We start from the raw sequence: 25,814 nt of genomic DNA, 5'->3' as shown, positions 1-25,814 counted from the left end.
TGGCCTCCATCTAATCGCCACGCACACGGCTCAGCGGCACCTACCTGCTGCCCTCTAGCGTCAGAGGCCCGGCTACCTGGGCCGGCTCAGCGCTCATCAGGGGCCAGGCCGTGTTAGCAGGGCTCCGTCTAACCCTTACGAGAATCGTCAGGATGCGTGGTGGCAGCTTGAGGGTTGAAGACTTGCCCAGGCCACGCGGAGCTAGTTAAGTGGGGTTGAGGTTTAAATCCCCCAACTGGCGCTCCTTCCAGAGGCCCTCGCCCTCCCTGTGGGCAAGGCAACCCCTCCTACCCGGGTCCCCTCCACTAACTCAGCCCTAACCACAAGGGCCGTGTCCCGCAGACCACAGAGACCTGCGTAGGGACGGCACAGGCTGGTGAGGGGGCACAGACGGGTCCTGGGGCCTCTTCCGTTTCCCATCCGTGAAGACAAGGCCCTTTGGACTTACTTATCCCTCAGATCTTTACGCATCAAAGATGCAGCATCTGAGCATCTCTTTCCCCTCCTCCTTGGTTAATGCCAAGGTCCTGGGAGGCCCGGCCTCAAGTGAAAGGCCACGCCCCAGCCCCCCTTCCTTTAGCCCTCTGTAGGACTAAGAGGTTTGTCTCAGGAATCTGCCTCTCCTCCGGTCTCTGACACTGCTGGGTGCTGGGTGCCCCGCAGAGCAGAGGGCATTAAGGTCCAGGGTCCCTCCCACGGGCCACGGTGGGGAGCCGAGCTCTGGGGCAGCAGCTCCCTAGCCCTTCAGGGGCCTCCCCCACAGCCCGAGGCACGCCCTCTACCCTGTCCCTCGCCCTGGAATGTGGGAGAACCGGCTCCAGCTCCAGACGGCTCACGTGCTCTCCGCCAGCCCTCCGAGAGCCCTCCGAGAGCGCCTGGCTGGGAGAGGGCTGTGGAGGGGGCAGGAGAGGCGCTGTCGCAGGCCCACCTGGCGGGACAGCGGGGGACACAGCTCAGGACGCCTGGCTGTGAAGCTGCACTCAGGCTCCGGCTGCGGAAGGGGTCCCCCGGGGCTCCTCGGCGCCCCAGGGTCTGCACGGAACCAGGAAGGACACCGCTGGGCGCAGAGCTGAGCGGCTGGACACCGAGCAGGGTGCGGGAGGCGTCTGGTCGGCCCCCGGTTGTCTCTGCCTGTGACGGCGGCCAGGAGCGGCCAGGAGCCAGCGCCCGCGTCCTCGCTCCCACGGTGCAGGGCGCGCTGGGAGGTCTGTGCCGCCCGCCCACCCGGCAGCCAGCCACCAGGGAGACCCTGGATCTAGGAAAACAACTTCAAGATCCTGAAATACTTCTGTGCGACCCTCCCCTCGCCCCACACCCCACCCCAAGTCGCTAACTGCCTAGATCCCCACGTGGAAATCAGAGCTTAGTGCCAGGTTCTGAACAGACTACTGCAGACCACACGGAGCCCGTTACCCAGGACCAGGGAGGGCGAGGCCCCGCGAGGCCCACGGAGGGCGAGGGGCTGCAGGAACAGCACTCCAGTGCGCACGTATTAGCAGCAGCGGTAAAGAGGGAGGGCCGGGCGGGGCGCTGCACGGAGGGATGCGGCTCACGTGCAGGGCCTTCCCGAAGAGGCCGCCTCAGTGCCTGCTGTTTTTCACCTGCTCCTGTGGGAGCCCCACCTCCTCCAGCCCAGGCTCCTTAAGGACAGGGAGCAGGCGTCCTGCTCTGGGTCTCCCCCTGACCTGCTCAGAGCAGAGGGCGGGGCCTGGGAGAAGGGATTTCACAGTCACCAAGATACTTTTCACTTAAAAATATTTATTAAAATAATGATTAAACCTGAAAAAGGAATCACCAGAAATCAGCCCTTTGCACAGTACTTCTTCAAGAATCAGCAAAAAAGAAAAGAGAGAGAGACAAGAAAATCCTTCCTGCTTTTCCCAAGACCCAGGCGGGGAGGGCGAAGCCTGCCGCCCACCCAGCCCAGGGAGCATGGAGGTTCCTGGTCGCACGACGGGTCCAGAGCCGTCCAGTCAGAGCAGAAGCCCAGAGTCCCAAACACCAAGCCCAGAGAACAGGTTACCCCACGGGGACGGGAACTTGGGAAGCTGATGAGAACTGGAATTGGCAGCCTGCAGACGCAGAGGCCACGGTGGGAGCCTCTAGCTGCCCAGGGGCGCCACGATCTGCTGGACGTAGCGGACCACGTTGCTGTGCAGCTGGGGGGCTGTGGCCGCGAAGGTCTCCTTGGCGAGGGTCTGGGCGGCCTCACTGCCCCCCATCATAGCGTGGTACAGCGGGAGGGTGTACTTCTGCTTCCCCTGCAAGAGACGCGCGTGCTCGAGGCCTGTCAGCCTGCTCGGTGGTCTGCAGCCCCCAGCCCCTGCCCTGGGCCCATCTGACAGCCTCGTGATCAGGGGCCAAAAGGGATACGGGTATCATTGCTGGAATGAGGGGCTTCCCAGACACGAGGGCTTGTGTTCCAGAATCTTCTTGGCGGCCAAAGATCCACGCGGCTAGGTCTCGGTATTCACCCTCCTGGAGATGTCTACACTCAACAAAACCGAGTAGGGCGTTGGCACATGGGAGACTCCAAACTTTCAGAGCTCTAAGTGGTCAGGCACCGAGGCAACAGCTCACGGCAAAGGCTGCAGAGCCTAAACCTAAACCAGGACCCCAGAAGGACCACCTGCAGCCAAGCAGAAGGAAACCCGCACCTTCACGTCAGCAAGAGACGGCCACACCTGACACCCAGAGGCTGGGAAGCCTTCAGGGGCTCGAGAACCTGCCAGCAGATACCTGCCAACAGGTGAGGGAGTCTGCGCATGGCTTGTCCACAGCCCGGGTCTGGAATCTTGTGGAATGGCTCATCCTGAGAGCCGTGGGCCCCTCCGCGGCAGGGCAGCGCTCCCGGGTGACCTGGGTCCAGCAGGCCTCTGGACTCTCCCAGGCCACCGGCTTCCCCCGGGAGGAGGAGCCTACAATCTCACCTTCACTCACCTCTCCTGGCCTCCGGCCTCTCCCTGAGACCAGCCACGCTGATGCATGACCGTTCCTGCCTCGGGTCAGTGCTGGCTGGCTCTTTCCCTGCAGGCCTCCCCGGCTGACCTGCAGGAGCTCCCGGCCCGGGGCTTCTCCCCCAGGGCGGCACCACAGCCTGCTCACAGGACCCCGCCAGGCCCTTCAGCCCTGCTCCCAAGAGGGCGGTCCGAGAGGCCCTGCCTGCCTTGTGCGCGAGGGGGACAGTCAGGAGGTGGTCACGCACCTGGCTGTGCAGGAAATTGCTCACTTTCCAGAAATCCTCCTGGTGGTCGTTCTTGAGGACAATCTGGCCCCATCGCAGCCGCAGCTCCGCGTTCTGGGCATTTGAGATCTTCGGGTACGTCTCTCCAAGCTTTTTCACATTCCCTGGAGAAAAGAAACAGGTCGTTAGTGACTTCGCCAGCAGACCATGAGCTGAGGTGGCCACGTGTGTGCCCGAGGCCCTCCGAGGGCACCGGGAGGAGCTTCACGGGGGCTGCCGCCCGCCCGCTCTTCCTGCTTCCTCAGGCCCGAGGTGGTCACGCCTCGTCCTGACTTTGCTGTAATTCCCACGGCTCTTCCTCCAACCTTCCCTTAATACGGACTTCCTGGGGTCGCCCCACCTTCCTTCCCGGACTACAGCCTGCGCGCCTGCCTCAAATACCCCACCGCCAGCCTGCTAAACGTCAGTTTGCTCTGTTTTTCTGAGTTAACAGCCCTTGGCGAATACTACTTCTGGCTGAGCAGCAACAAAGCATGTGTGCTGAAGAGCTGCGGCCCAGCAGGTCCAGACCCCAGCCCCACGTCTACTGGCTGTGGGATGTGTTTGTGCCTCGGGTTCGTTCCCCAGTCCCTGGGGTCACAGAGCAGCGACGAGGGTTAGATGGCGTCATAGCCGGGGGAGCTTGGAAGAACGACCCGCACAAGCTGAGGACCCCACGAGCGCCAGGCTTCACGGTTTCCCGCCCCCCGGCACTCGTGCGGGCGCCTGCATCCCTCTGCCGACGCGCTCCTCGCCCTGGGCTTCTGTCCACCCGCCACCCTCCCTCCCATGCCCCGCAGCCACCTGGGACGAGCATCACAAGTCTCCCCCCAACCTTGAGCATCTCAAGTCTGTCTCCCTGCAACCTTGAAGGAACAACCCACTTTTTCTCACCGGGAGGGAGAGGAGATTTCTGGAGGATCTTATCCAGGAAATAAACCAGCTGGTAGGTCTTCCAGGCAGAGGTGGACACGGCCTCAATGGCCTTCATGTCCAGCTCCCCGGCCGCCCACAGCTGGGCCAGCTCCTCAGCTGGCCTCATGAGGGAGTCCCCGGGGGAGAGGTCAGGGAGGTAGGGGGGCCAGCCCGGGGTGTTCAGCCAGCGATCAAATTCAAATCCTGTTTGGCAGAAGTGGAGAAGATACCGTCAGAATTCCCCAGCAGCATCACGGTCCACCTGCCCAGGCAGCTCCCGAGACCTCGAGCCTCCGTCCGTCCCAAACTCTTCCCCCAACGCTGGCACCACTGCTCTGCACGATCACCCGCTCCACAGGGTCCCAGCCAGCGTGATGCCTAGACACTGTCTCATGGACCTGGCCGCCCCTTTCCACGTGAGCGTGTTCTGTGCTGCAAATCAGCCGTCAGAGCCACGTGCACAGGCAAGGCCCAGCCCCCACGACTAGAACGGCCGTGCTGATGCTCCTGGGCTCCGGAGCCAGCTGCCTGGGGTCCTGCCCGGCCCCACCCTCACTAGCTGGCAGGCAGGTGGCTGGACGGCGCCCAGCACGGAGCAGGAAGTGGGGACACATCTAACGAGCTGCCTGGCCCGCGACGGGCCACGCTCGCCCTCTCTTAGGAAGCAGGCCTCTCACACGCTCCCCAGGCAGGGCCGCTGCCCCATTCCTGCCCTGGGAGCCTGTCGGGGCGGGGGCAGCCTGGGCAGAGCTAAGGGTCTGACTACATGTGTCCAGGGACGGGGAGACCAGAGGACGGAGAGGGCAGAAGAGCGAAGTGGGGAAAGGGGGCCAGGGGGTGAGCGAGCTCCTCCGGTGGGACGGAGCCCCGGGGTCGGGCCCAAAACGCCGCCCCCAGGGGGCGCACCTCAGCCCCCCAAGGCGTGGACCAGACCCCACCCCCCACGACCACCTAGAAGCGGTGGGCCGGCTCTGCTCACCCGGGATGGAATCCACCCTCCTCCTCTTCAGCTCAGGGAAATAGTCCAAGAAGAATTCCAGAAAGTCATCCGCTAGGACACTTTGGAACTTAAACTCATCCACGTAGGCCTGCGAGGAGGGAGGGAGGGAGGAAGGCACAGTCGGTCACCCAGAGCCCCCGGCAGCAGGGCCCCCGCTTGTCTCCCCTCACCTCAGAGCTGATGTACCTTGAGGAAATCGTCAAACTGGTCCTGGTCACCCACCAGGTGGGCTAGGTAGGAGACAAAGCAGAAGCCTTTCTCGTAGGGGGTCTCGTTGTAAGTATCGTCTGGGTCGACACCTGCAGAGAAAGCTCTGGATTCAAAGAGCAGCCATGGAAGGGACCGGAATTCAGCTTCCCAGGAACAGCAAGGCCACGAATGTTCCGGGTCCATCCTGGCCTCTCTCGAGGGACTTGAAGATGGACCCAATGGGAGGACAAAGAGAGCAGGCCCAGGGGGATCGCGGCTGCCCCCTGCCCGGGGTTCTGTGCTCGGGGGGTCCTTCCACCAACGCCTTCCCAGCCCCACGGGTCACCCACACGCGCTGCGCCTGCCCAGACCAGGGCGGGGTGGGTTCTGTGCATGTTCTGGAGTAAACAGAACTGACTGCCCATTTACAGGAAGTTCATGGTCAGAGTCAGAGGCATCGAGGAACATGAGCTTCAACTGCACAGAAAGGTTTAAGTTAGTCACACGTGGAACTGAAGAAAAATCTTAGGAAACAAAAACCCATGACCTCAGAGCAGTCACGAGCTTTCGGGTGCTGGGTCACGCCCTCGGTGAGGCGAGGGTGACCTCGCTCTAGAAACGCTGCGGGGCTGACCTGACCGTGGACAAGGGGCGGCAAAGGGACAAGTAAATGACAGGGACCCAGACCCACAGAGCATCTCGAAGTCACTCAGGAGCGGCCCGGGGGCTCCTCCCTCCCGAGGGGGGCTGGGCGGTGGGCGGAGCGGCCCCAACCTGGCTCGATCGTCACGCGCAGCTTGTTCAGCGGGTGCCCCTCGCCCGTGACGTCCATGTGCTGCCGAAGCAGAGACCGCCCGGTGGCGGCTTCCAAGCAGGTGTAGGCGGGTCCTGCACGACAGGAAAGCGGCTGGCACCCCCCGCGGTGCCCACGAGGCCCCAAGCCCGGGGGTGGCACTCCCCAGGAACAGCAGGCAGCGGGGGCTATGGACAGCTGACTCCTGAGCCTGCCCCACCCACACTGCCCTGCTGACAGTGAGTGACCTTTCCCTTCAGCGTGCTGTTATTTGTGGAGACGGAAATTTGATCTCCCACGAAAACAGAATCTCCTCATCTGACTGTTCTGTCGGACAGGAGAAACTGTCACCCAAGATTTGTCTAGCATCTGAGTCTCCTTCTGGCTCTAAAGACGACTGAGGGAGGGAGTTCCCGGCGGTCCAGTGGTTAGGACTCCGCGCTTTCACTGCGGAGGGCCCGGGTTCAATCCCTAGTCGGGGAACTAAGATCCCACATGCCGTGGGAAAAAAAGAACAAAAACTGAGGGGACGGTGTTGGGGAGGGCCTGGGTGTGTACCAGCCACCGCCGCCGCTCGTGAGGTGCTCTGATCTGGGCCAGTGACCCCCCCAGCTCCCCAGCCTCAGTGTCCTCAGACGCACGGTGCACACGAACAGCTGCGTGCAGGAGTCCTAGCGGCCAGTACACTACTGCATTACATACTCTGGATGAAAGTGTAAACTTGGGAAGCAGGAGACAATATATGTTAAACAAAACAAAACAAAAAAGCCTTTAAAATGTTCAGGTCCTGAAATTATGTTTCTAGAAATTTATGTTTACTGAAATCATCTGAGATGCACGTGAACCTATGTAAAGATGTTTGTCAGAATATTATTTCGTTTGAAAATTGAAAACAGCCTAACAACTGCAGGTTGATTGAATAAATTATGAAGCCTCCACACTCTAGAGCTGTAGAAGAAAATTTAATGACTTGGGAAAATGTTTAACTTTATTATATTAAAAAAAGCAGTTCTAAAACCACGTACAGTCTCATGATCCACACACACACACACACACACACATACACACACACACACAGAAAAATGTTTGAAAGGATAACCATCGATTATCTCTGAACAGTGAGATTAGAGATAAGTATTTTTGTGTGTGCTTTTCCACAGGTGCCAAAATAGATTTTGATCAGAGAAATAATAAAAATAACAAAAGCACCTGATACACCATGGGTTTTCAACATGGAGGTTGTGTTGATAATGTATTTTACTTTATTTTATTTTATTTTATTTTTTGGCTGTGCTACGTGGCTTTCGGGATCTTAGTTCCCTGACCAGGGATCGAACCCATGGCCTCGGCAGTGAAAGCGCGGAGTCCTAACCACTGGACCACCAGGGAATTCCGAGAATGTATTTGAAAAGCACGGCTGGGCTCAATTTGAGGGTCTGCCCTCACCTACTAAGTGGCTGAGGGACATTTCCTATCCTCTCTTGAGTTGCAGTGAACTCACATGTAAAATGGGAATAACAGTATCTCCATGCAGCTGCTGGGAAGGTGGCACGTGACAGATCTGGTACAAAACAGGTGTTCAATACAAGGTGACGATGACAGTGATCTGACGACTCGCTCATTAAGCAAACTGGTACCTGGGCGACCAGCCCGGGCCACTCTCCCCCGGGGGACGCCGGCTTAGGGAGGACAGCGCACAGGGCAGCTCCAGCCCCAGCGGGAGGCACGTCCACCGCTACTTCATCCCGCCGTGTGTCAGTTTCGAGACTCCCTCTGCCCCCAGCCCCTGCTGATGCGTGACATGCAGTGAGGTGGGCACAGCTGCTTACACGTAACTTTGTCTCGAGTTGCCCGCCCTGGCTGTCACGGGCTCCCTGCACTACCCCCTCCTCCCTTCACTCCCAGGACCGGAGGCAGGTCCTCGGGGGCGGCTCACCGAACAGGACGGTGGAAATCCTCCTCTGGGCGTACATGGTGAAGCCTTCGTTCAGCCAGAACTCCCCCCAGTTGGCGTTGGTGACCAGGTTCCCGAACCAGCTGTGGGCGATCTCGTGGATGATGACGTCGGCCAAGGAGCGGTCCCCCGCCAGCAGGCAGGGGGTGACGAAGGTCAGGCAGGGGTTCTCCATCCCTCCAAATGGGAAGGACGGGGGCATGAAGAGCACGTCGTACCTGCCGGAGGCAGCTGTCGTGAGGGGCCCAGCTGCACCCCGGCCGCTGATGGGGGTGGCGGCACAGGACCGCGAGCCGGTCCTCAGTCCTGCCCCCACCCCTGGCCCACTGGGCCTCCCTCTCCCAGTGGGCACGCGCTTGGCTCCATCACACCCAGCTCCCCAGAGGCCCACACAGACCTAACGGAGCCTCTTATCTAGGGGACCTCAAGTCTGAAGATGACAAAGAAAAAGTGGGTACGGAGCTGCTCCCAGCAACAGGAAAGGCAAGTCAGCCGCGTCCCCGACAGCACATCCCCATCTCCAGCCCGGCAACTGTGGGCACGGGCACGCCTCTGTCACCGCAGTGCCTGCCCTCCCAGGCCCCTCCTCGGCCACAGCGGATGAGGCCTGGCTTATCTGCTCCCTGCTCCCCCACCCCCCCTGGATCAGGGCGGGGAGGGGGGAGGGCCGGCTCACTGTAACAACAGAGACATGAGAGTCCACAGGATACCACACCTTCCCCAAACGTAGGGTCCGAAAAGCTTCTCTCCCGTTGCCAAGAACTCTTCTATGACCCCGTCATACTCCTCCTTGGCAGCTGCGATGAGGCAAGGCTCGGCCCACACGCAGCTCCTGGAGACAAGGGCGCAGAGAAGGGAGCACTGTGCTCAGGGGCCACGGCGGGGCCCGTCCCGAAAGCACCTGCACCAACTGGGGTGAGGGCTGGGGGGGGCTCCTGCAGGTGACAGGCTCTCCCCCGGCCGAGCCTCAGTCCCCATCTGCAAGGTACGTGGTAAGGAGACGAGATGGGTGTGAAGGCCCTTCATACAGTGGCTCAGGTAGGAAATGCTGGTGTACCTCCGGAGAGATTAGAAAGGATTCTCAGAATCGAATCTTTGGAATTGAAAGAAACTTTAGAGATAAACCAATTCACATTAACAGAAAAGTGGTAACTGTCTTCACTCTTCGGACGGGCAGGCTGATCTACTTACTTTTAAATGGTCTAGCAACCCCCCCCCCCCCCCCCGCAAATCCACACGAAAGCAAACCTAGTACAGCAGCATGGATGGGCAGACAGGTGTTCAATGCATCATTCCTTCAATTTCCTGCAGGAATTTTCAATTATGAAATTTTCACAGTAAAAAGATGAGGAAACAGAGGTAAGGGGGGAAAAGAAATCAAGAAGATCCAGTCCGAAGGAAAGCCAAGGCTGAAAGGGGATGGGAAGGACCGAGACCATTCTCGGGATTCAAGGACGAGCTGACCCCAAGTTCAGGGGCCCTGCAGCCGAAGCCTGTGTCAAGGCCCCTCGATGCTCCATGGAGCGTTCCCTACACGGACATCCTCAGTCGAGGGACAGACGGCCAAGTGGGTGGGTGCGAGGCCAGGACAAAGAGAGCTTCCTTTCGGCAGAACTTCGGGGACTGTTCTAGCAGGAGGGGGAGTGGGGCGACCCGCGTCGGGGGTCCCAGCAGCAAAAGCAGGAGCCTCGTAGCGGGAAGGAAGCTGCACACGCAGGCGAGGAACCACCAGGGTCTGGGGTGACCAGAGTCCAAGGTCTGATGGGGGTAGGTTGGGGGTGGGAGAGGCCCCAAGCTCGGGGCACAAAGGGCTTCAGATGCCACGTGACACAGCTGCCCCTGCGGTCACACCGTCAGGCTGTGTCTAGGGAGCTGTGGACACAGGAAACATGCTCAGTACGAGGGGGCGTGAGCTTTCCCAGGCACAGCCGGGGGCGAGGACCGAACCTGCGGCACCTGCGCCCAGGGCAGCCAGACCCACAAGAAGCCCAGTGAGGACCGGCCAGGAGGGCCCGGGATCGGGAAGCGGAGGCCAAGGGCATGTCCTCGAGTCCCTGCACCTTCCACGCTGAGCAACGGCCTCTTACCCCAGGAGCTTCAGCGAGTTTAGGGGACTGGACTCCAGGCGTGGAGAAGAAAGAGCCAGTTGGCCAGCTGGGGGTGGAGGCCGCAGGTCTGAAGACAGGACTAACTGATGAAGCAAAGCCCAGAGGGTGGGGGTGGGGGTGAGTCAACGGGTCAGATGAAGATTGGCTTTAACAAAGAAAGGACCTGTCGTCGGGGTCCAGACGGACGAATGGGGGGATGAGAGCAGACAGAGGGACCCTGGACGTGCAGGGCACAATCGCACCCGACAGACCAAACGTCTCCACAAAGCAGGGCCGAGACCCTGTGCTTGGAGGGAGGGGCCGGCGTCTGAAGGGAGAACTGGGGAGACGGTTTAGGGGGCGCGAGGTGCAAAGGTGAGTGAAGGACGGCTGAGCGCATGGCAACCTCTCAGACGCCGGCGTCACCTTTTCTCTCGTTCCAGCTTCTCACCAAGAAACCAGAAATGTGAACGGGTACCACGCACAGCTTCATTATCTTCTCCATCTCTCAAAAGAGAGAGACGCTGAGTGGAGAAAGGGGATGGCAGGAGCCTAGGCCGGACGGGCAGCAGCAGGACACGCCAGAGGGCCTGGGTGTGGGCGAGAGATGACCGGTCACCACCCGGGCGGGAGAGAAGTCCCACCAGGAGAGGCTGGCGGCCCGGGAGCGAGCGCAGCCCTTCAGGGCGAGGCGCAGGCACAGCGGGACATGGTAGGAGTGAGGGTCCCAGAGGGTGAAGGTCCGCAGGAGGGGCAGAGAGTGAAGGCGGCCGCGCTGTGGGAAGTTTCTGATCCCGCCCCATTCACAGCGATGCCCGAGTCCAGGCCTGGGATGCGGGGTGCGGCCGTGAGTGGGAATGGGGGTCGGGGGGTGGGGGGAGAAGGCAGAGGAGGTAGAGAAGCCCTCAGGCCACCCTCAACCCAGGAGAAACCCACGTGGAGAAAAAGGGCACCGGGCTGAGAATAAGACCCCAGCACAGAGTCCAAGTCCCCAGGCACGACTCTGAACTGCTCCATCACCAGCCGGGGCACCACAACTAACAAAGACCTCCGGCCCTGTCCTCAGCGACAACGGGCTAGGCCGCGGACGCCCGCGACATTTCCGCCAGCACACAGATTTCTGTCAAAGAAATCAGGATGCTCTCAGTCAAGCTGGATCTCATCACCAGGATTCTAGGGATAAGAAGCACGGGATCTGCAACAGAAACCTTTGCACCTGGATTCCAGTTCTACCAACCACGTGACTGCACAAGGCTCTTTACCAAAGCCACAGTTTCTCAACTGCAAACTGGAGACAGCGATACGTCCCTCAGCATTGCTTGTAAGGGTTAGAAGGGACCATACGTAAAGGGGCCCCTGGGGACGTCCACCAGTCTCTCCTGCCCGGGCCTTCCCCCTGCGGTAACGGGGACTAGATGGAAGAGCCTCCTACTAGACAGACTCCCTCAAGACCCTCCGACGGGACCCAGGAGGCAAGGACTGTCCACGTGACGGGGGACAGGAGTAAGTCATCAGCACCAGTAAAACGGGTTCCGTCACCTGCATTAACGTACCGTGTCGTCACTTCAGTACAGCGGGTTCAAAAAACCCCCGCAATCCAGTGTGTTTAGAACAGACTGTTCTCTCATTTCCCTTAGTAGCTCCTACTCTTACTAACACAACCTCAGCAAGAGTAAACACCCTAAAAGATGCTCCTCCCCTTGTCTACTTTCCATGCTCGGAGGTCACCTACTGCCCTGTCCACCAGGAAGCGACCCCTCGTCTCTCAGGGCTGGTGCTGTCCTGAGCATGTGGCCGGAAGCAGACGCCAACGGGGCCCCCACCCATCTCTCCCTCTGATCTCACAGCCCTGGCGCCACTGCTGAGCCCAGTTGCGAAGCCCGAGGCGTGTAGCCAATCCAGCACCTCCAGGGGCTGAGGGCCTGGCAGAGAGATGGACAGCAGCGGGGCCAGGAAGAGCCACGGTTTCACATCCAAACCGACCCTCTCACTTCAGGACTATGCTCCGCTGGTGGGTGAGATGACAGCCAGGAAAAACCTGGGCTCCTGGTCAAATTTCTCTTTCAGGAAACCTTACAAAATCCTTATTTATCTCCACTAAACACATCTCACTTCACGGAGGCCCCTCTGCCAACACAGGTCCAGGCCTGTGTGTCTGGAGCAGACAGACAAGCAGCTTCCCCGGGCCTCTCGGAGGGAGACAGAGAGATCAAGGCCACACATTTCCAGGACTTAAGCGCCAGAGAAAATGGGGAGATTTGCTACAAAGATAAAAAAAGCAAATATGGTAGCAAGAAGGTAATTTAGACCTTAAAGATGCTAATAAAGATCATCTTCTAAAACTGCTGCTGGAGCTCCCGTCTCCCTCTGAAGGTGGCCCAGGACCACAGCCACTGCAGGACTGATGGTCTCAGCGCAGACACGGGAGGAAGACAGGAGGGAGGGGGAGGAAAGGGCACATCCTCTGGCCATTCAGGCCGCACCCTGTGCCGCAGAAAGGTCCCGGGCTTGGGAGGCTCCAACGTGACCCCAAGAGCCACCCCAGGAGGTCAGCTCGCTGGTCAGAGGCCTCCCTGCTCAGAAGTCGGTGCCATGTTGCCTGCGGGGTCTTGGTCTCCTACCTGGGTCCGACTTCAGCCGAAACCAGATCTCCGACAGCCAAAGCTATCAGATAGGACGGGATGGGCTGATACATCTGGAAGAAGAACTTATGTGGACCTCTCTTCTCCCGGGTGTTAGCACTCATCACAGCTGTGAAGCCATCGGGGACCTGACGAGAGAGAAAGCTTAGGAGAGTTCACCTGGACAGAGTCTGCTCTGGATCAGCTAGAGGGCGGCATGACCAGCAACCTGCATGGTGATGACAGTGGCCTGGGGTCCACCTTGAGAAGCACAGAGGCTTCAAAAAACTAAACTTGTGCCAAACTGATGGGATTTAGCACAGATAAAATTTCTGCAGGTGGAGGAGTTTTTCAGAGGTACCCCCCAATGGATGACCTGATAGAAATGAACTTTTCAATGCCAAGGGCAGGTACATTTGCCCTCAGCCTGCTCACCTCAATAAGAGCGGAGTATGTGCATTTCACCGCAGGAGTGTCGAAGCAGGGGAAGAAGGCGCGGTTCAGGACAGCCTGACCCTGCGTGTAGACGAAGGGCTTCCTCTTTCCTGCCGTCTGCTCCGGAGCCAACCAGCAAACCTAAGGGGAGGCAAGAACCTTTCGGAACTGACATCCTGCACAAGCGCAGCGCACGGCCAGGGCGGAGCTGGCCGGAGGGGAGGCTTAAGGTAATCCTCACGATCCTCCGCCCGCCAGTCCAGCTCAGACTGCGATGCTCTCTCCCCCAGTGTATTTAATCCCCCTGGAGTCCAGGCCAAGGTCTGACGTCCACTTCCCAGGGTGGACACCACCAAAGGGCCGCCCCTCAGTGTGTCCCATGGGCCATCTCAAGCGTTCCTGAGGTGGCCTCCGGCCCCCTGGTCCTGCCTCCCTCCTCTGTCCCCCCCCCCCCCCCCCGCCGTAGTAACTTCTCACCGAAAAACAAATACTGGAGAAGCTGTTCTTGAACTTGTGATAAAAGACAGAAAAGCAGAAGCTAATAGCAAGGAGTCTGATTGATGTGTGCTCTCCATCCCTCCAAGCTACCCTTTCAGAATAAACGTGTTTTACATTATAGGCATTGGCTATGATTCTTAACTTGTCTTCTGTCAGCCCTTAATCAAGAGCACATTTGAACGACTTTTACAAACCCAAATCCTGCCCACAGCGAAGAGGAGTTCCCCTGTAACACAGATGCCACCGCGGGGGGTGAGGAGGGTGTGTCAGCACCCACACCACGGAGAGGTTAGAACAGGGTCAGGTGACTTCAGGAGGGTTTCATAGGGGAAGCAAAACTCCCTGGCTGGACCTTCCAAAGTGGGCAGGATTTAGACGGCAGGAAGGAAGGGAGGAGAGTCCCTCCAGGAGGTGGGCAGCAGCGTGAGGACGGCGCGGGGGAGTGCAGCTTCCGGCGGAGGTGGGCACCCAGCCGGCAGCTGTGATGAAGGGCTTTGAGCACAGAGGCACTTGAGACCAATATCTTCCCCCCGGGAACGAGACTCAAGGACGAGAACATTCCCTGAGGTGTCTCTTGTTCTTTTTTAAAATTAATTATTTATTAATTTGGCTGCGTGGGGTCTTAGTTGCGGCACGCGGGCTTCCCTCTAGTTGTGGCCCATGGGCTTAGTTGCTCTGCGGCATGTGGGATCTCAGTTCCCCGACCAGGGATGGAACCCACATCCCCTGCACTGGAAGGCAGATTCGTAACTACCGGACCACCAGGGAAGTCCTGAGACCAATTTTTAAGAGGCACAAGGGAGACACAATGGGATGCTGGGGTTTTCTTTGCTTGAGAATGTGTGTGTGTGTGTGTGTGTGTGTGTGTGTGTGTGTCTGTGTGTGTGTGTGTCTGTGTGTGTGTGTGTCGTTCCAGAGTCCAGCACAGACGGAAGCAGGGGAGAGAGGGGAACGTCCTGGTGCAGAAACCCAGCAAGCTCCGCCTCAGCCCGGTGACTGGAGGTACGTTTGCACAGCAGCCATAAATCCTGTCAGTACTGTTGCCCTCAATACGACGTTACAGAAATGACACCTTATCTCTGTGAACTTCTGCTCAGTTTTGCTGCAAAACCGAAACTGTTCTAAAAAATAGTCTATGAAAAACAAACAAACCCCCGTAACCCCAGTCTAATCATGAGAAAAACAACAGACAAATTCCAATAGAGGGTATCACACTCCTCCAAACTATCAAGGTCACCACAACAGGAACGTCTGAGAAACTGTCACAGCCAACAGGAGCCAAAGAAGACATGACAGCGGAACACACAGTGGATTTCTGGATGGGACCCTGGAGCAGAAAAAGACACATTAAAAACTAAGGTTGTGGACTTCCCTGGCGGTCCAGTTGTTATAACTCCGTGTGTCCACTGCAGGGGGTGAGGGTTCCATCCCTGGTTGGGGACCTATGCTGGTTGGGGACGCATGGCATGCCGTGCGGCCAAAAAAATAAAATGAAATAAATTTTTAAAAAATTTCACAATTTGTATGGAAACACAAAAGACCCCGAATAGCCAAAGCAATCTTGAGAACAAAAAATGGAGCTGGAGGAATCAGGCTCCCTGACTTCAGACTATACTACAAAGCTAGAGTAATCAAGACAGTATGGTACTGGCACAAAAACAGAAAGATAGATCAATGGAACGGGATAGAAAGCCCAGAGCTAAACCCATGCACATATGGTCACCTTATCTTTGATAAAGGAGGCAGGAATGTACAGTGGAGAAAGGACAGTCTCTTCAATAAGTGGTGCTGGGAAAACTGGACAGGGACATGTGAAAGTATGAGATTAGATCACTCCCTAACACCATACACAAAAATAAGCTCAAAATGGATTAAAGACTTAAATGTAAGGCCAGACACTATCAAACTCTTAGAGGAAAACATAGGCAGAACACTCTATGACATAAATCACAGCAAGATCCTTTTTGACTCACCTCCTAGAGAAATGGAAATAAAAACAGAAATCAACAAATGGGACCTAATGAAACTTAAAAGCTTCTGCACAGCAAACGAAACCATAAATAAGACCAAAAGACAACCCTCAGAATGGGAGAAAATATTTGCAAATGAAGCAACTGACAAAGGATTAATCTCCAAAATTTATAAGCAGCTCATGCAGCTCAATACCAAAAAAAAAACAACCCAATCCAAAAATGGGCAGAAGACCTAAATAGACATTTCTCCACAGAAGATATACAGACTGCCAACAAACACATGAAAGAATGCTCAACATCTTTAATCATTAGAGAAATGCAAATGAAAACTACAATGAGATATCATCTCACACCAGTCAGAATGGCCATCATCAAAAAATCTAGAAACAATAAATGCTGGAGAGGATGTGGAGAAAAGGGAACACTCTTGCACTGCTGGTGGGAATGTGAATTGGTACAGCCTCTATGGAGAACAGTATGGAGATTCCTTAAAAAACTACAAATAGAACTACCATATGACCCAGCAATCCAACTACTGGGGATATACCCTGAGAAAACCATAACTCAAAAAGAGTCATGTACCAAAATGTTCATAGCAGCCCTATTTACAATAGCCCAGAGATGGAAACAACCTAAGTGTCCATCATCGGATGAATGGATAAAGAAGATGTGGCACGTATATACAATGGAATATTACTCGGCCATAAAAAGAAACGAAATTGAGCTATTTGTAATGAGTTGGATGGACCTAGAGTCTGTCATACAGAGTGAAGTCAGTCAGAAAGAGAAAGACAAATACTGTATGCTGACACATATATATGGAATTTAAGAAAAAAATGTCATGAAGAACGTAGGGGTAAGACAGGAATAAAGACACAGACCTACTTGAGAATGGACTTGAGGATATGGGGAGGGGGAAGGGTAAGCTGTGACAAAGCGAGAGAGTGGCATGGACATATATACAGTACCAAACATAAGGTAGATAGATAGTGGGAAGCAGCTGCAGAGCACAGGGAGATCAGCTCGGTGCTTTGTGAGCACCTGGAGGGGTGGGATAGGGAGGGTGAGAGGGAGACGCAAGAGGGAGGGGATTAAAAAAAAAAAAACAGCTAAGGTTGCTGTACACCTGAAACTTACACAACATTGTAAATCAACTATCCTCCAATATAAAATAAAAATTAAAAAACCACTAATAATACCTTGTACATGAAAGTTGCTCAATAAATATGTTATTATTTTTTAAAAAAACTAAGGAAATCTGGAAGAACTGTGGACCCCAGTTTATAATAAAGTATCGATACTGTCTCATTAACTGTAACCAATGTATCCGACTTGTAAAACACTAGTAAAGGGTAAACAGTGTGTGTGTGGAAGCGGCTTATGGATACTCTGTACTACCTGCTCAGTTTTCCTGGTAATCTAGACATCTATCTATCTATCTATTTAGGCTGCACCAGGTCTTAGTTGCAGCATGCAGGATCTTCATTGTGGCTTGTGGGATCTTTGGTTGCGACATGCAGGTGGGATCTAGCTCCCTGACCAGGGATCGAACCCAGGCCGCCTGCATTGGCAGCATGGAGTCTTAGCCACTGGACCACCAGGGGAGTCCTCCACACAGCTTTTTAAAAAATAAATTCTATTAATGAAAACAACTGTAATGAGTTGGCAGGAAGAGGCACCAGGCACAGTATTAGGACTTATATAAAGACAACTCATGTAACTATTGTCAGGCTTAGCTCAACAAACACTATCATCCCCTCAACCACAATTCCTTCTCGTCATCTTCGCTTGAGTTTTCTTTGGTTCTCGGCTTTGTTTTATTGACACGAAGAGAAGAAAATGAAGGAGGCTGGCAGGACACACACTATAGAGTCCAAGTCAGGGAGATGCTGCGACCCACGGTGTCCAAGGTGAGAGCCCTCCCTGGGACAGTGGCAATGAGAGGAAGGAACAGGCACAGTGCCACCAGTGGAGACCTTCACAGGGCAAAGAATAGTTCTTCGTCAAGCGTGTATCTCTGCCACCACGTCTTAAATGAAAGCTATCTAGTTCTGATATTTAATTTGGGGTGCCACTTTTGTTAGGCTCACCCAGGAGGGCCTAATTTTTCCACTCATCCTATTTAATTTCTGCCCCAAACCAGGAACCAAAATATACTAGAGCAACCAAACACATTTCCAGATGGCATGTTATCCCTAGAGGTCCCTGGGTTTCTCCTCTGACCTTAGAGGTCAGTCTACATTGCTTTGGACTTTAACTTTTTAAACAAGTTCTATCATAAGGTTCATTTACTGCCCGAATGGTGAAAGATGGAAACAGAACTGCCCTTGGAGCGAGTTGCAACAGCAAAAGGGGAAGCGCAACCAAATAAGCAAGCTTCCCTGGTAGGCAGGCAGCCAGCTGAGACTTGTAGCACACCCCATCCAAGAAAGGACTGGCAGCCACGCCCGGACATTCACAGATGTGGACACATGACCTTCCCCTTTCTGATAGCCAACATTTGCCGCCCCCTGCCCCCCAGTTAAGATTTGAGTCAACCAACAGTGAGAAAGCCAAGTTATTCCAAAGCCTGGTACACCCTAATTCTGGTTCTCACTTTTACTCAGATTTCTTTTTTGGGGGGGGGCGGGTACGCGGGCCTCTCACTGCTGTGACCTCTCCCGTTGCGGAGCACAGGCTCCGGACGCGCAGGCTCAGCGGCCATGGCTCACGGGCCCAGCCGCTCCGCGGCATGGGGGATCCTCCCGGACCGGGGCACGAACCCGTGTCCCCTGCATCGGCAGGCGGACTCTCAACCACTGCGCCACCAGGGAAGCCCTACTCAGAGTTTTTTGTTCATCAAATCCAGGACTTCGCAGGAGGAAACAGTACTAACTGCCCCGAGGCGTTAGGAGGGCACCTGGAACAAAGGACTGAGTCGGCAGCGGGTAAGCAGCCGGCACTGTCAGGCCGCCCTGGAGGAGAGCGGAGCAGCTCATCACCAGGGCCTAGCCTAGGCCGAGCGCAGCGACAACCCTGAGTTCTGTTCGTGAACCGTCTGCTGTCCAGCCTGGAGGAGGTGACCTCCTCGGGCAGATGTAGACTAGAGACAGCGGTGCCGTGGGAGGGAAGGTGGGGGGGAGCATCTGCATGAAGATGGGCGGGAGCGAAGGGATGGGAGGGGGGGTGGGAGGGGATGGGGGTGTCATCTGGATGAGGAGGGGGCGGAGGTATGGGAGGGGAGGTGGGAGGGGATGAGGGGGGTGCATCTGCACGATGAGGGGCGGGAGGAGGGGCCGGCGCGGAGCTGAGGCACTCACCCCGGGTCCCTCGCCGACGCGGTAGGTGAGCTGCACCCGCAGGCGCTCGCCGGCGATGCAGGGCTGCGGGAAGCGCACGCACAGGGCCTGGCCGTAGTGCGAGAAGGGCCGCGTGCACACCGGCACCGGCTCCGGCTCCGGCTCCGGCTGCCCCGCGTCCGGCCGCTCCCGCCGCAGAGCCGCCGCCGTCACCTCCACGCACGGGTGCGAGTCCAGCCGCAGCTCCGCGGCGCCGCCGGGCTCCAGGCAGCGCAAGTCCAGCACCGCCGAGCCGCTCAGCCCGCGGCTGCCCGGGCCCGGCCCCGGAGGCCCGAACTCGGCCCGCAGGTCCAAGTGCAGGTGCAGCAGCTCGAAGGCGCGGAAGTTGGAGGCCGATGCCACGTCCTCGGCCTGCGCTGAGTGCAGCACCCGCCCGCCGGCCCCATGCCCGCTGCCCGCCATGGCCCCTAGCCGCCGCTGGACCGGGCCGCCGCAGGCCCCGCCCCACCGCGCAGGCCCCGCCCCGCCGCTTGTCGTAGTCCCCGGCGCTTCTGCAGCGCACCCGAGTGGGCCCCGACAGGCAGCGCTGGGCTCGCCCCGGCACTCAGCATGGCCACGCCCCAAAGCTCAGACTACGCCCCGCCGTTCGCCATGGCCCCCGTGCACTAGTGCAGGCCCCGCTCCACAGACCACGCCCGGAACCGGCATGACCAAGCCACAAAGCTCAGACCACGCCCCGCAGCGCTGACCGCGCCCCGCCGATTGCCAAGGCCCCGGTACAGCCGCACCCGGACCCTGCCGCCGGCCCCGCCCCACCGTGCAGAACCCGCCCCGGAACGCGGCCGGGCCACGCCTCTCTTCTTGACTTTCCCCAACTCCCAGCTCTGCACCGGCGTCTCAGGACTTCCGACAGGCGTGCGGGGGGAGGGGGTACAATTTGATCCACCTTGGCCCGAATTCATCCCACTGGGATGTTCCCCAGTCCCTTCTCTACTGAGGTTTCCCGTGTCCTACTCCTCCAGGCAGGCCGCACTGAGCCCGATTGCAAGGGTCCGGGTTAGAGGTCGCAAGCTCGACGCTCGCCCAGTTATTAGGGCCGTGTCATCCTGGGCAAACCTCTCCCAAGAAAGGGGACTCTTTCCAAGTCTTCTTGTGCACCTGTAAAACAGGAGGAATTATAGCATCTCTCGAGCTAGCTGTGAGAGCTCAATCGAAAACAGCACGGGATTCCACGCCGATGGGGGTCCTCCCGGGACTCCGGGCGCGCGAGTCCTTTGTCCTTCCGCCAAGGGATAGGGACAAGCACAGCACCTTTAAGGCTGGGCGTCTGCTGTGCCGCTTGTCCCCTCCTCCTGAATGGGACAGCTCTTTGAGCCAGGTACACACACTTCCTGCTGTGTTTCTCTCCTGTACCAGCGGTTGCAGTAGCCCTTCTGTGACTAGGAGCCACTCGACGGTGAGATTTTTATGGATCAGCTAGGAAATGAAATTTTAAGAGACAATGTAGGGAGTTTTTCATAAAAGGAAATAGTATCCTAGTATGTTCTTCCTAGTTTTACACTGTTAAAATACATTTTATCTCATGAAATGCTTATAGTAGATATTTTTAAATTCCATATAAGGTCAATGTTAGTTTTCTTTTTTTTTTTTTTTAACTTACTGCCTAGTGAAATCCAAAAACTTTGGAAAACCACTTTTCTGTGGCATTGAGCACAGTACTTGGTACTTATTAGTCATTCAATATATCTACCCTCAAATTATTCATTCCCTTATGCAATGCGGGTTTGGTTGAGCATCTGCATACACCATCCACTGGGCTGGGTGCTGAGGATACAATTGAAGCAAGCCTGGCACCGTCCCTGTCCTGGTGGTGCTCACGGGCGAGCTAACAACTTAACCTAAAGACAAGGAAAAAGGTCACGACAACTCCATGTGCTGTGCTGTGACCTGGGAAGAACAGGAGGCTAGGGGAAGCAATGTTTCCAGGTAAGTTGCTGGAGGAGAGGGCCTTTTATCCTTTTTTTTTTTTTCCCCATAAATTTATTTATTTATTTATTTTTGGCTGTGTGGGTTCTTCACTGCTGCGCGTGGGCTTTCTCTAGTTGCGGCAAGCAGGGACTACTCTTCACTGTGGTACACGGGCTTCTCATTGCGGTGGCTTCTCTTGGTGCGAAGCACGGGCTCTAGGCACGGGCTTCAGTAGTTGTGGCACACAGGGCTTAGTTGCTCCACGGCATGTGGGATCTTCCCGGACCAGGGCTCGAACCTGTGTCCCCTGCATTGGCAAGCTGATTCTTAACCACTGCACCACCAAGGAAGTCCTGAGGGCCTTTTATCCTTGGTTGTAGAGTCAAACATCTGTGAAACTATGCTGTTTCTCCTTTCAGCGGTAACTTCTCCCTGGGGATAAGAGCAATCTCATCCCATCCATTCTCCTTCCTTCCTTCCTCTTCTCCTTCCCTCACTTTTGAATGCTTAGAATGCAACGTATCTTGGACATTTTGAAATAATGGCTGAAAATCTTCTAGAATCGATTAAAGTGTGATTCTAAGGATTTAAAAGTTACAAAAACTGCAAGCAAAAATATAAAAATAAATCTACACCTAGACATGTTTTAGTTAAACTGAGGAAGACCAAGACATAAAGGTCTTAAGAATACCCAAAGAAAAAAAGACAGGTTACTTATAAAAAAGCGACAAATGGAAATTGGACCAAGGGCAGACCTCTCATTAGCAACAAGAGGCCAGAAGGCATTATCTTCAAAACACTGAGGGAAAAAAGCCTGTCAACTTAGAACTGTATACCCAACTAAACTATCATCCAAGAATGAAGGCAGATAAATTTTTTGATGACAAAAATTCAGTGTTCACCATCAATAGACTCCTACTAAAGAACTTCTAAAGGAATTACTTCAAGAAGGAAAATTAGATGAAAAAAGGAATGGTGAGCAAAAAAAGTGGGAAAATTTAAACACTGTATAAAGCAACAATAATAAATATATATCAATAATGTTTGCATGAGGGAATCAGAATAAAATGAAAATATTAGACTAAATGTATATAAGAAGAGGGGGTGATTGAAGTCGAAGCATTCTAAACTCCTTGGATTATCAGGCGGAGAGGGAGAGGGATAAATGTGAGATTTTCTTCTTAGGTATGTGTTTTAAGATTTTAAAGAAAATCACTTAAGGAATGTAAAATGAATATAACTCACAAGCCAACAAATGGGAAAATATGTAGTATGATTTTTAAAAATCAAGGAAAAAAAGGAAATGAGCTGGGCAGGGGAGTACTCACCCCAGGCTGGGAGAAGCAGAGCTCATAAATCCCCAGATGTAGACTACTCGTCAGTTCTAGCTCACATATTGGGGATGTACCTAACAGCACAGCCTCAAACTATAGAAAGTCGAAGGTAACAGAATTACAAGGGGAATGGGCAAATCCGCCAACAGACAGGTTTACGTACCTCTCCCAGTAACTAACAGATCACACAGACAAAAGTCATACAGACATATAAGATCTGTACAAAAATGTCACCATCTTGACCTAATCAACACACACCAAACTTTGCACCTAACTATTAGAGAAAACACACAAAACTAACCATACATAGGCCATGAAAAACTCCCAACAAATACAAGAATCGATGGCACACAGAACAACATTCCTTTAACCACAATGCAATTAAGTTAAAACCAACGTTGGGAGCCAATTCTCCACGGATCACGTGCGCTTCTGCACATATTGCAAAAATGAGCCGCTGAGTGTCCTTTGTTCTGGACCATCTGGTCGAGGATGCTTGTATAGAGAGCCACTCTGAAAGACAGATGGTGACTTCCTCTGGAACAAAGGGTGAGTCTGCTTATCATAATGGTTCTTAACCAGGGCCGGTTTTGCCCACTAGGAGATATCTGACAACATCTAAAGACACATTTGGTGGTGCTGCTGGCACCCAGTGGGCAGAGGCCAGGGATCCTACATCCTACATTGCACAGGACAGGTCCCCACAACTGATTATCCAGCCCTAAACGTCCACAGTGGTAAGGCTGGTAAACTGGCTTACACCCTTCCAAGACAGAGACAGGGTCTTGCTTTGGAGCAAAGGGAAGTCACGCTCACTATCTAGTATAATAAAGGTAATGTCTCCCTCAGAGGCAAAAGCAGGAATGCTACTGCCCACTATAAAAGCTCAGGGCATAAGGAGCTTTTTATAAAAGCTCCTCTCCCATAATGCCACCCACTATATCCCTAGGCATCCATCTGGATCCACCCATATAATCCTACCCTATAAGAGATGTTAGAGGACGCTCTTGAGACGGAAGGACTATGATACCAGAGAGGAACTTGGGTCCACACAAAGAAAAGGAGCGCTAGAAATGGAATCAGTTAGATAAAATAAATCTTTTTATTTTTAATTGCTCTAAAACAGAGGTCAGCCATTTTTTTTCTCTAAAGGGCAAACATCTCAGGAGTTGTGTGGCCGCTTAACTCTGCTGTGTCGTATGAGGGCAGTCGCTCATAAAACGTGAAGACTTGGTATGGCTGTGCACCCATAGAACTGTCTTTATGGACACCAAACTTCATTTCGTGTCCTTTCCATGTGCCATGAAACGTTTTTCTTCTTCCGATTTTCTTTCCACCATTAGAAACATTTTGAATCCACTCTTCACTCACAGGCCTTACAAAACGAGGCAGCAAGGTAAATGTGGCCCCTGAGCCTTCGGTGGCTGACGTTTGCTCTCAACGATAACGTACTCTACAAAGCAAAACCAGCAGCAAAGTATCGTGTGTTCTAAAACTAATGCACCACAGGGTGGCGCTGTGACCACGCCGTCACAATCTGCAGACATTGCACCTAAGAAAACAGATGGGCTTTCAACAGATGCAGCTGTAACCCACGTGTTCCAACCCTGACTCAGAAATTCACTATTTCAGGCCAATTTCACACGAAGTGTTCAGATACTAAGGAAAAAAGGGAGAAGCAGATGGGATCTTTCTGATGAGCATTGCAACCTTGAAACTGAGGAAACCACTCCATTATTCCAGAAAAAGACCTAGGGAAAAATTCCTTCCTGTCTGCTTGTTTCTGCATTTACCTTGGTAATTAAAACCATTTTCGTGATTTTACCTTTTATTCTGGGTTCTTGTACACCAAAATTAGTTTTAGAATATGTATTAAACATTTCAAATAGGTATTTTAAGATATTTATTAGAATCTAAACTACCTGGTTTCTAGTATTTGCTAAACTTAAAAAAAAATCAATGTATAACTGATTCATTTTACTGCACACCTGAAACTAACACATTGTAAATCAACTATACTCCAATAAAAATTTTTTTAATCACATCTTATAAAGCTTATCAACGGATTTCATAAATTTCTATTTTATTAGGAAACAGGTGGTATGTGAACAGGTACACAATGGTAAAGTATTGTGAAGTTAATCATAGAATCTAGGTGATGGGTATATGTATGTTCACTGTGAACCTCAACTTTACAGGTTTGATATTTTCATTGAAAAAATGTTGGGGAAAAAGGTGGGGGAGAGGAGAGAAAACAAAACAAAACAAACCGCTCAGCATCTCCTCCTGCTGTGCAGTGACAACAGGACACGGAGAGGGGACGGGAAGCTGCAGGGGCGCTTGAGCTGGTCCCCAGACCACCAGGAACCAGCCCACTGGACAAACGGGGGAAGGCAGAGGACACAGCACACGAGGACGTTCTTGGGCGGTTATGAAACACCTGTGCCCGGAAACGCAGATGGCACGAGGCTTCCAGTAGAAAATCAGAGGCATGAAGTTTGCTTTCCCCTTTCCCTCTCCTCACCAGCCCCCCATCTCCACACTAGACACATAACGGAGACGGAGCCACTCGGCTCAGGCCAAGCCCCAGCAGGTAGGTGGGCAGCCAGGCTTTCCCCGGGAGCAGCAGCTCTCCTAAGTGCGGGACAGAGGAAGGGGGCATCCACCAAGGAGGAGAGGGGCAAGAAGCAGGGAAACAACTGGAAAGGTTTTCAGGGTTTCTACCTGCCGTCCCACATATTGTGGAATTAAATGTCAAGTTCGTCAAAAAGAACTGGCTTTCCATCTTTTTCAAGCTTCTTCTCTTCCCCCCCACCCCTCGTTCCAGAAAATTCATCTGTAGCCAAGGATTGCTTCAGATATGCTGAGTTAACCAATAAAATGGCAAAAACACGCCAGCATCACATACACACACCCGTCAGAGACTCTGAATTCACAAGAAAGAAACTTACTTTCCAAACCAATACGCCATCTAAGAGAAGTTCAGGAGACCTTAAGAAATGTAAAGCATTTTATCTGCGATTCAACATGCCCTCAGCTTTGAACTGTTCTGATAACATCTCCTTACATTCACTCCTGGAAGTCAAAAGGGCTACAGACTGAAAGAGAAATCCCAAGTACTCACAAATGGCCAATAAGCGCAGTACGTTTGTTACCAGGAGAACACAAATCAGAACCACAATGAGATACGTCACACATACTAGACTGGCTATAATGTTTTTATTTAAAGGAAAATAAAAGTGTTGGCAAGGATGTGGAAAAATGGGAACCTTCGTGCACTGCTGCTGGAAATGTCAAATGGTGCAGCGCTGTGGAAAAGTTTGGTGCTTCTTCCAAAAGTTAAACATAGAACTACCACATGCCCCAGCAACGCCACTCCTAGGTCTACACCCAAAGGAACTGAAAGCAGGGACTCAGATATTTGTATGCCCATGTTATTCACAAGAGTCATACGGTGTAAACAGCCCAAGTGTCCATCAATAGATGAACGGAGAAATAAAATGTGATCTCTGCATACCGTGCAATGTTACTCAGCCATCGAAAGGC

General features: G+C 54.1%; 1 protein-coding gene across 1 annotated transcript; it reads right to left on the bottom strand.

Annotated features, from left to right (window-relative positions):
* Positions 1-1,741: 1,741 nt before the first annotated feature.
* On the bottom strand, positions 1,742-19,460 carry RNPEP (arginyl aminopeptidase). The gene is made up of 11 exons (XM_060091506.1): positions 18,988-19,460; positions 13,218-13,358; positions 12,783-12,931; positions 8,790-8,906; positions 8,057-8,292; positions 6,102-6,215; positions 5,325-5,437; positions 5,118-5,226; positions 4,118-4,342; positions 3,206-3,348; positions 1,742-2,261 (listed from the first exon to the last, which is right to left on the bottom strand). The coding sequence occupies exons 1-11, from the start codon at positions 19,426-19,428 to the stop codon at positions 2,103-2,105; spliced, it is 1,947 nt and encodes a 648-aa protein (XP_059947489.1). The 5' UTR covers positions 19,429-19,460; the 3' UTR covers positions 1,742-2,102.
* Between the last annotated feature and the right edge of the window lie 6,354 nt (positions 19,461-25,814).

Source organism: Mesoplodon densirostris, chromosome 2, assembly GCF_025265405.1.
Source record: "Mesoplodon densirostris isolate mMesDen1 chromosome 2, mMesDen1 primary haplotype, whole genome shotgun sequence".
NCBI lineage: Eukaryota > Metazoa > Chordata > Mammalia > Artiodactyla > Ziphiidae > Mesoplodon > Mesoplodon densirostris.
Note: the sequence above shows the minus strand (reverse complement) of the source record. Positions and strands in the feature narration are given on the sequence as shown.

Excerpts from the sequence above, each read along its gene's own strand:
- RNPEP (XM_060091506.1), bottom strand. The coding sequence starts at position 19,428 with ATGGCGGGCAGCGGGCATGGGGCCGGCGGGCGGGTGCTGCACTCAGCG. Across the intron at positions 13,359-18,987 it reads GCGTCGGCGAGGGACCCGGG|GTTTGCTGGTTGGCTCCGGA; the intron begins GTGAGTGCCTCA and ends GCCTCCCCTTAG. Across the intron at positions 5,438-6,101 it reads GCGCGTGACGATCGAGCCAG|GTGTCGACCCAGACGATACT; the intron begins GTTGGGGCCGCT and ends CTTTCTCTGCAG.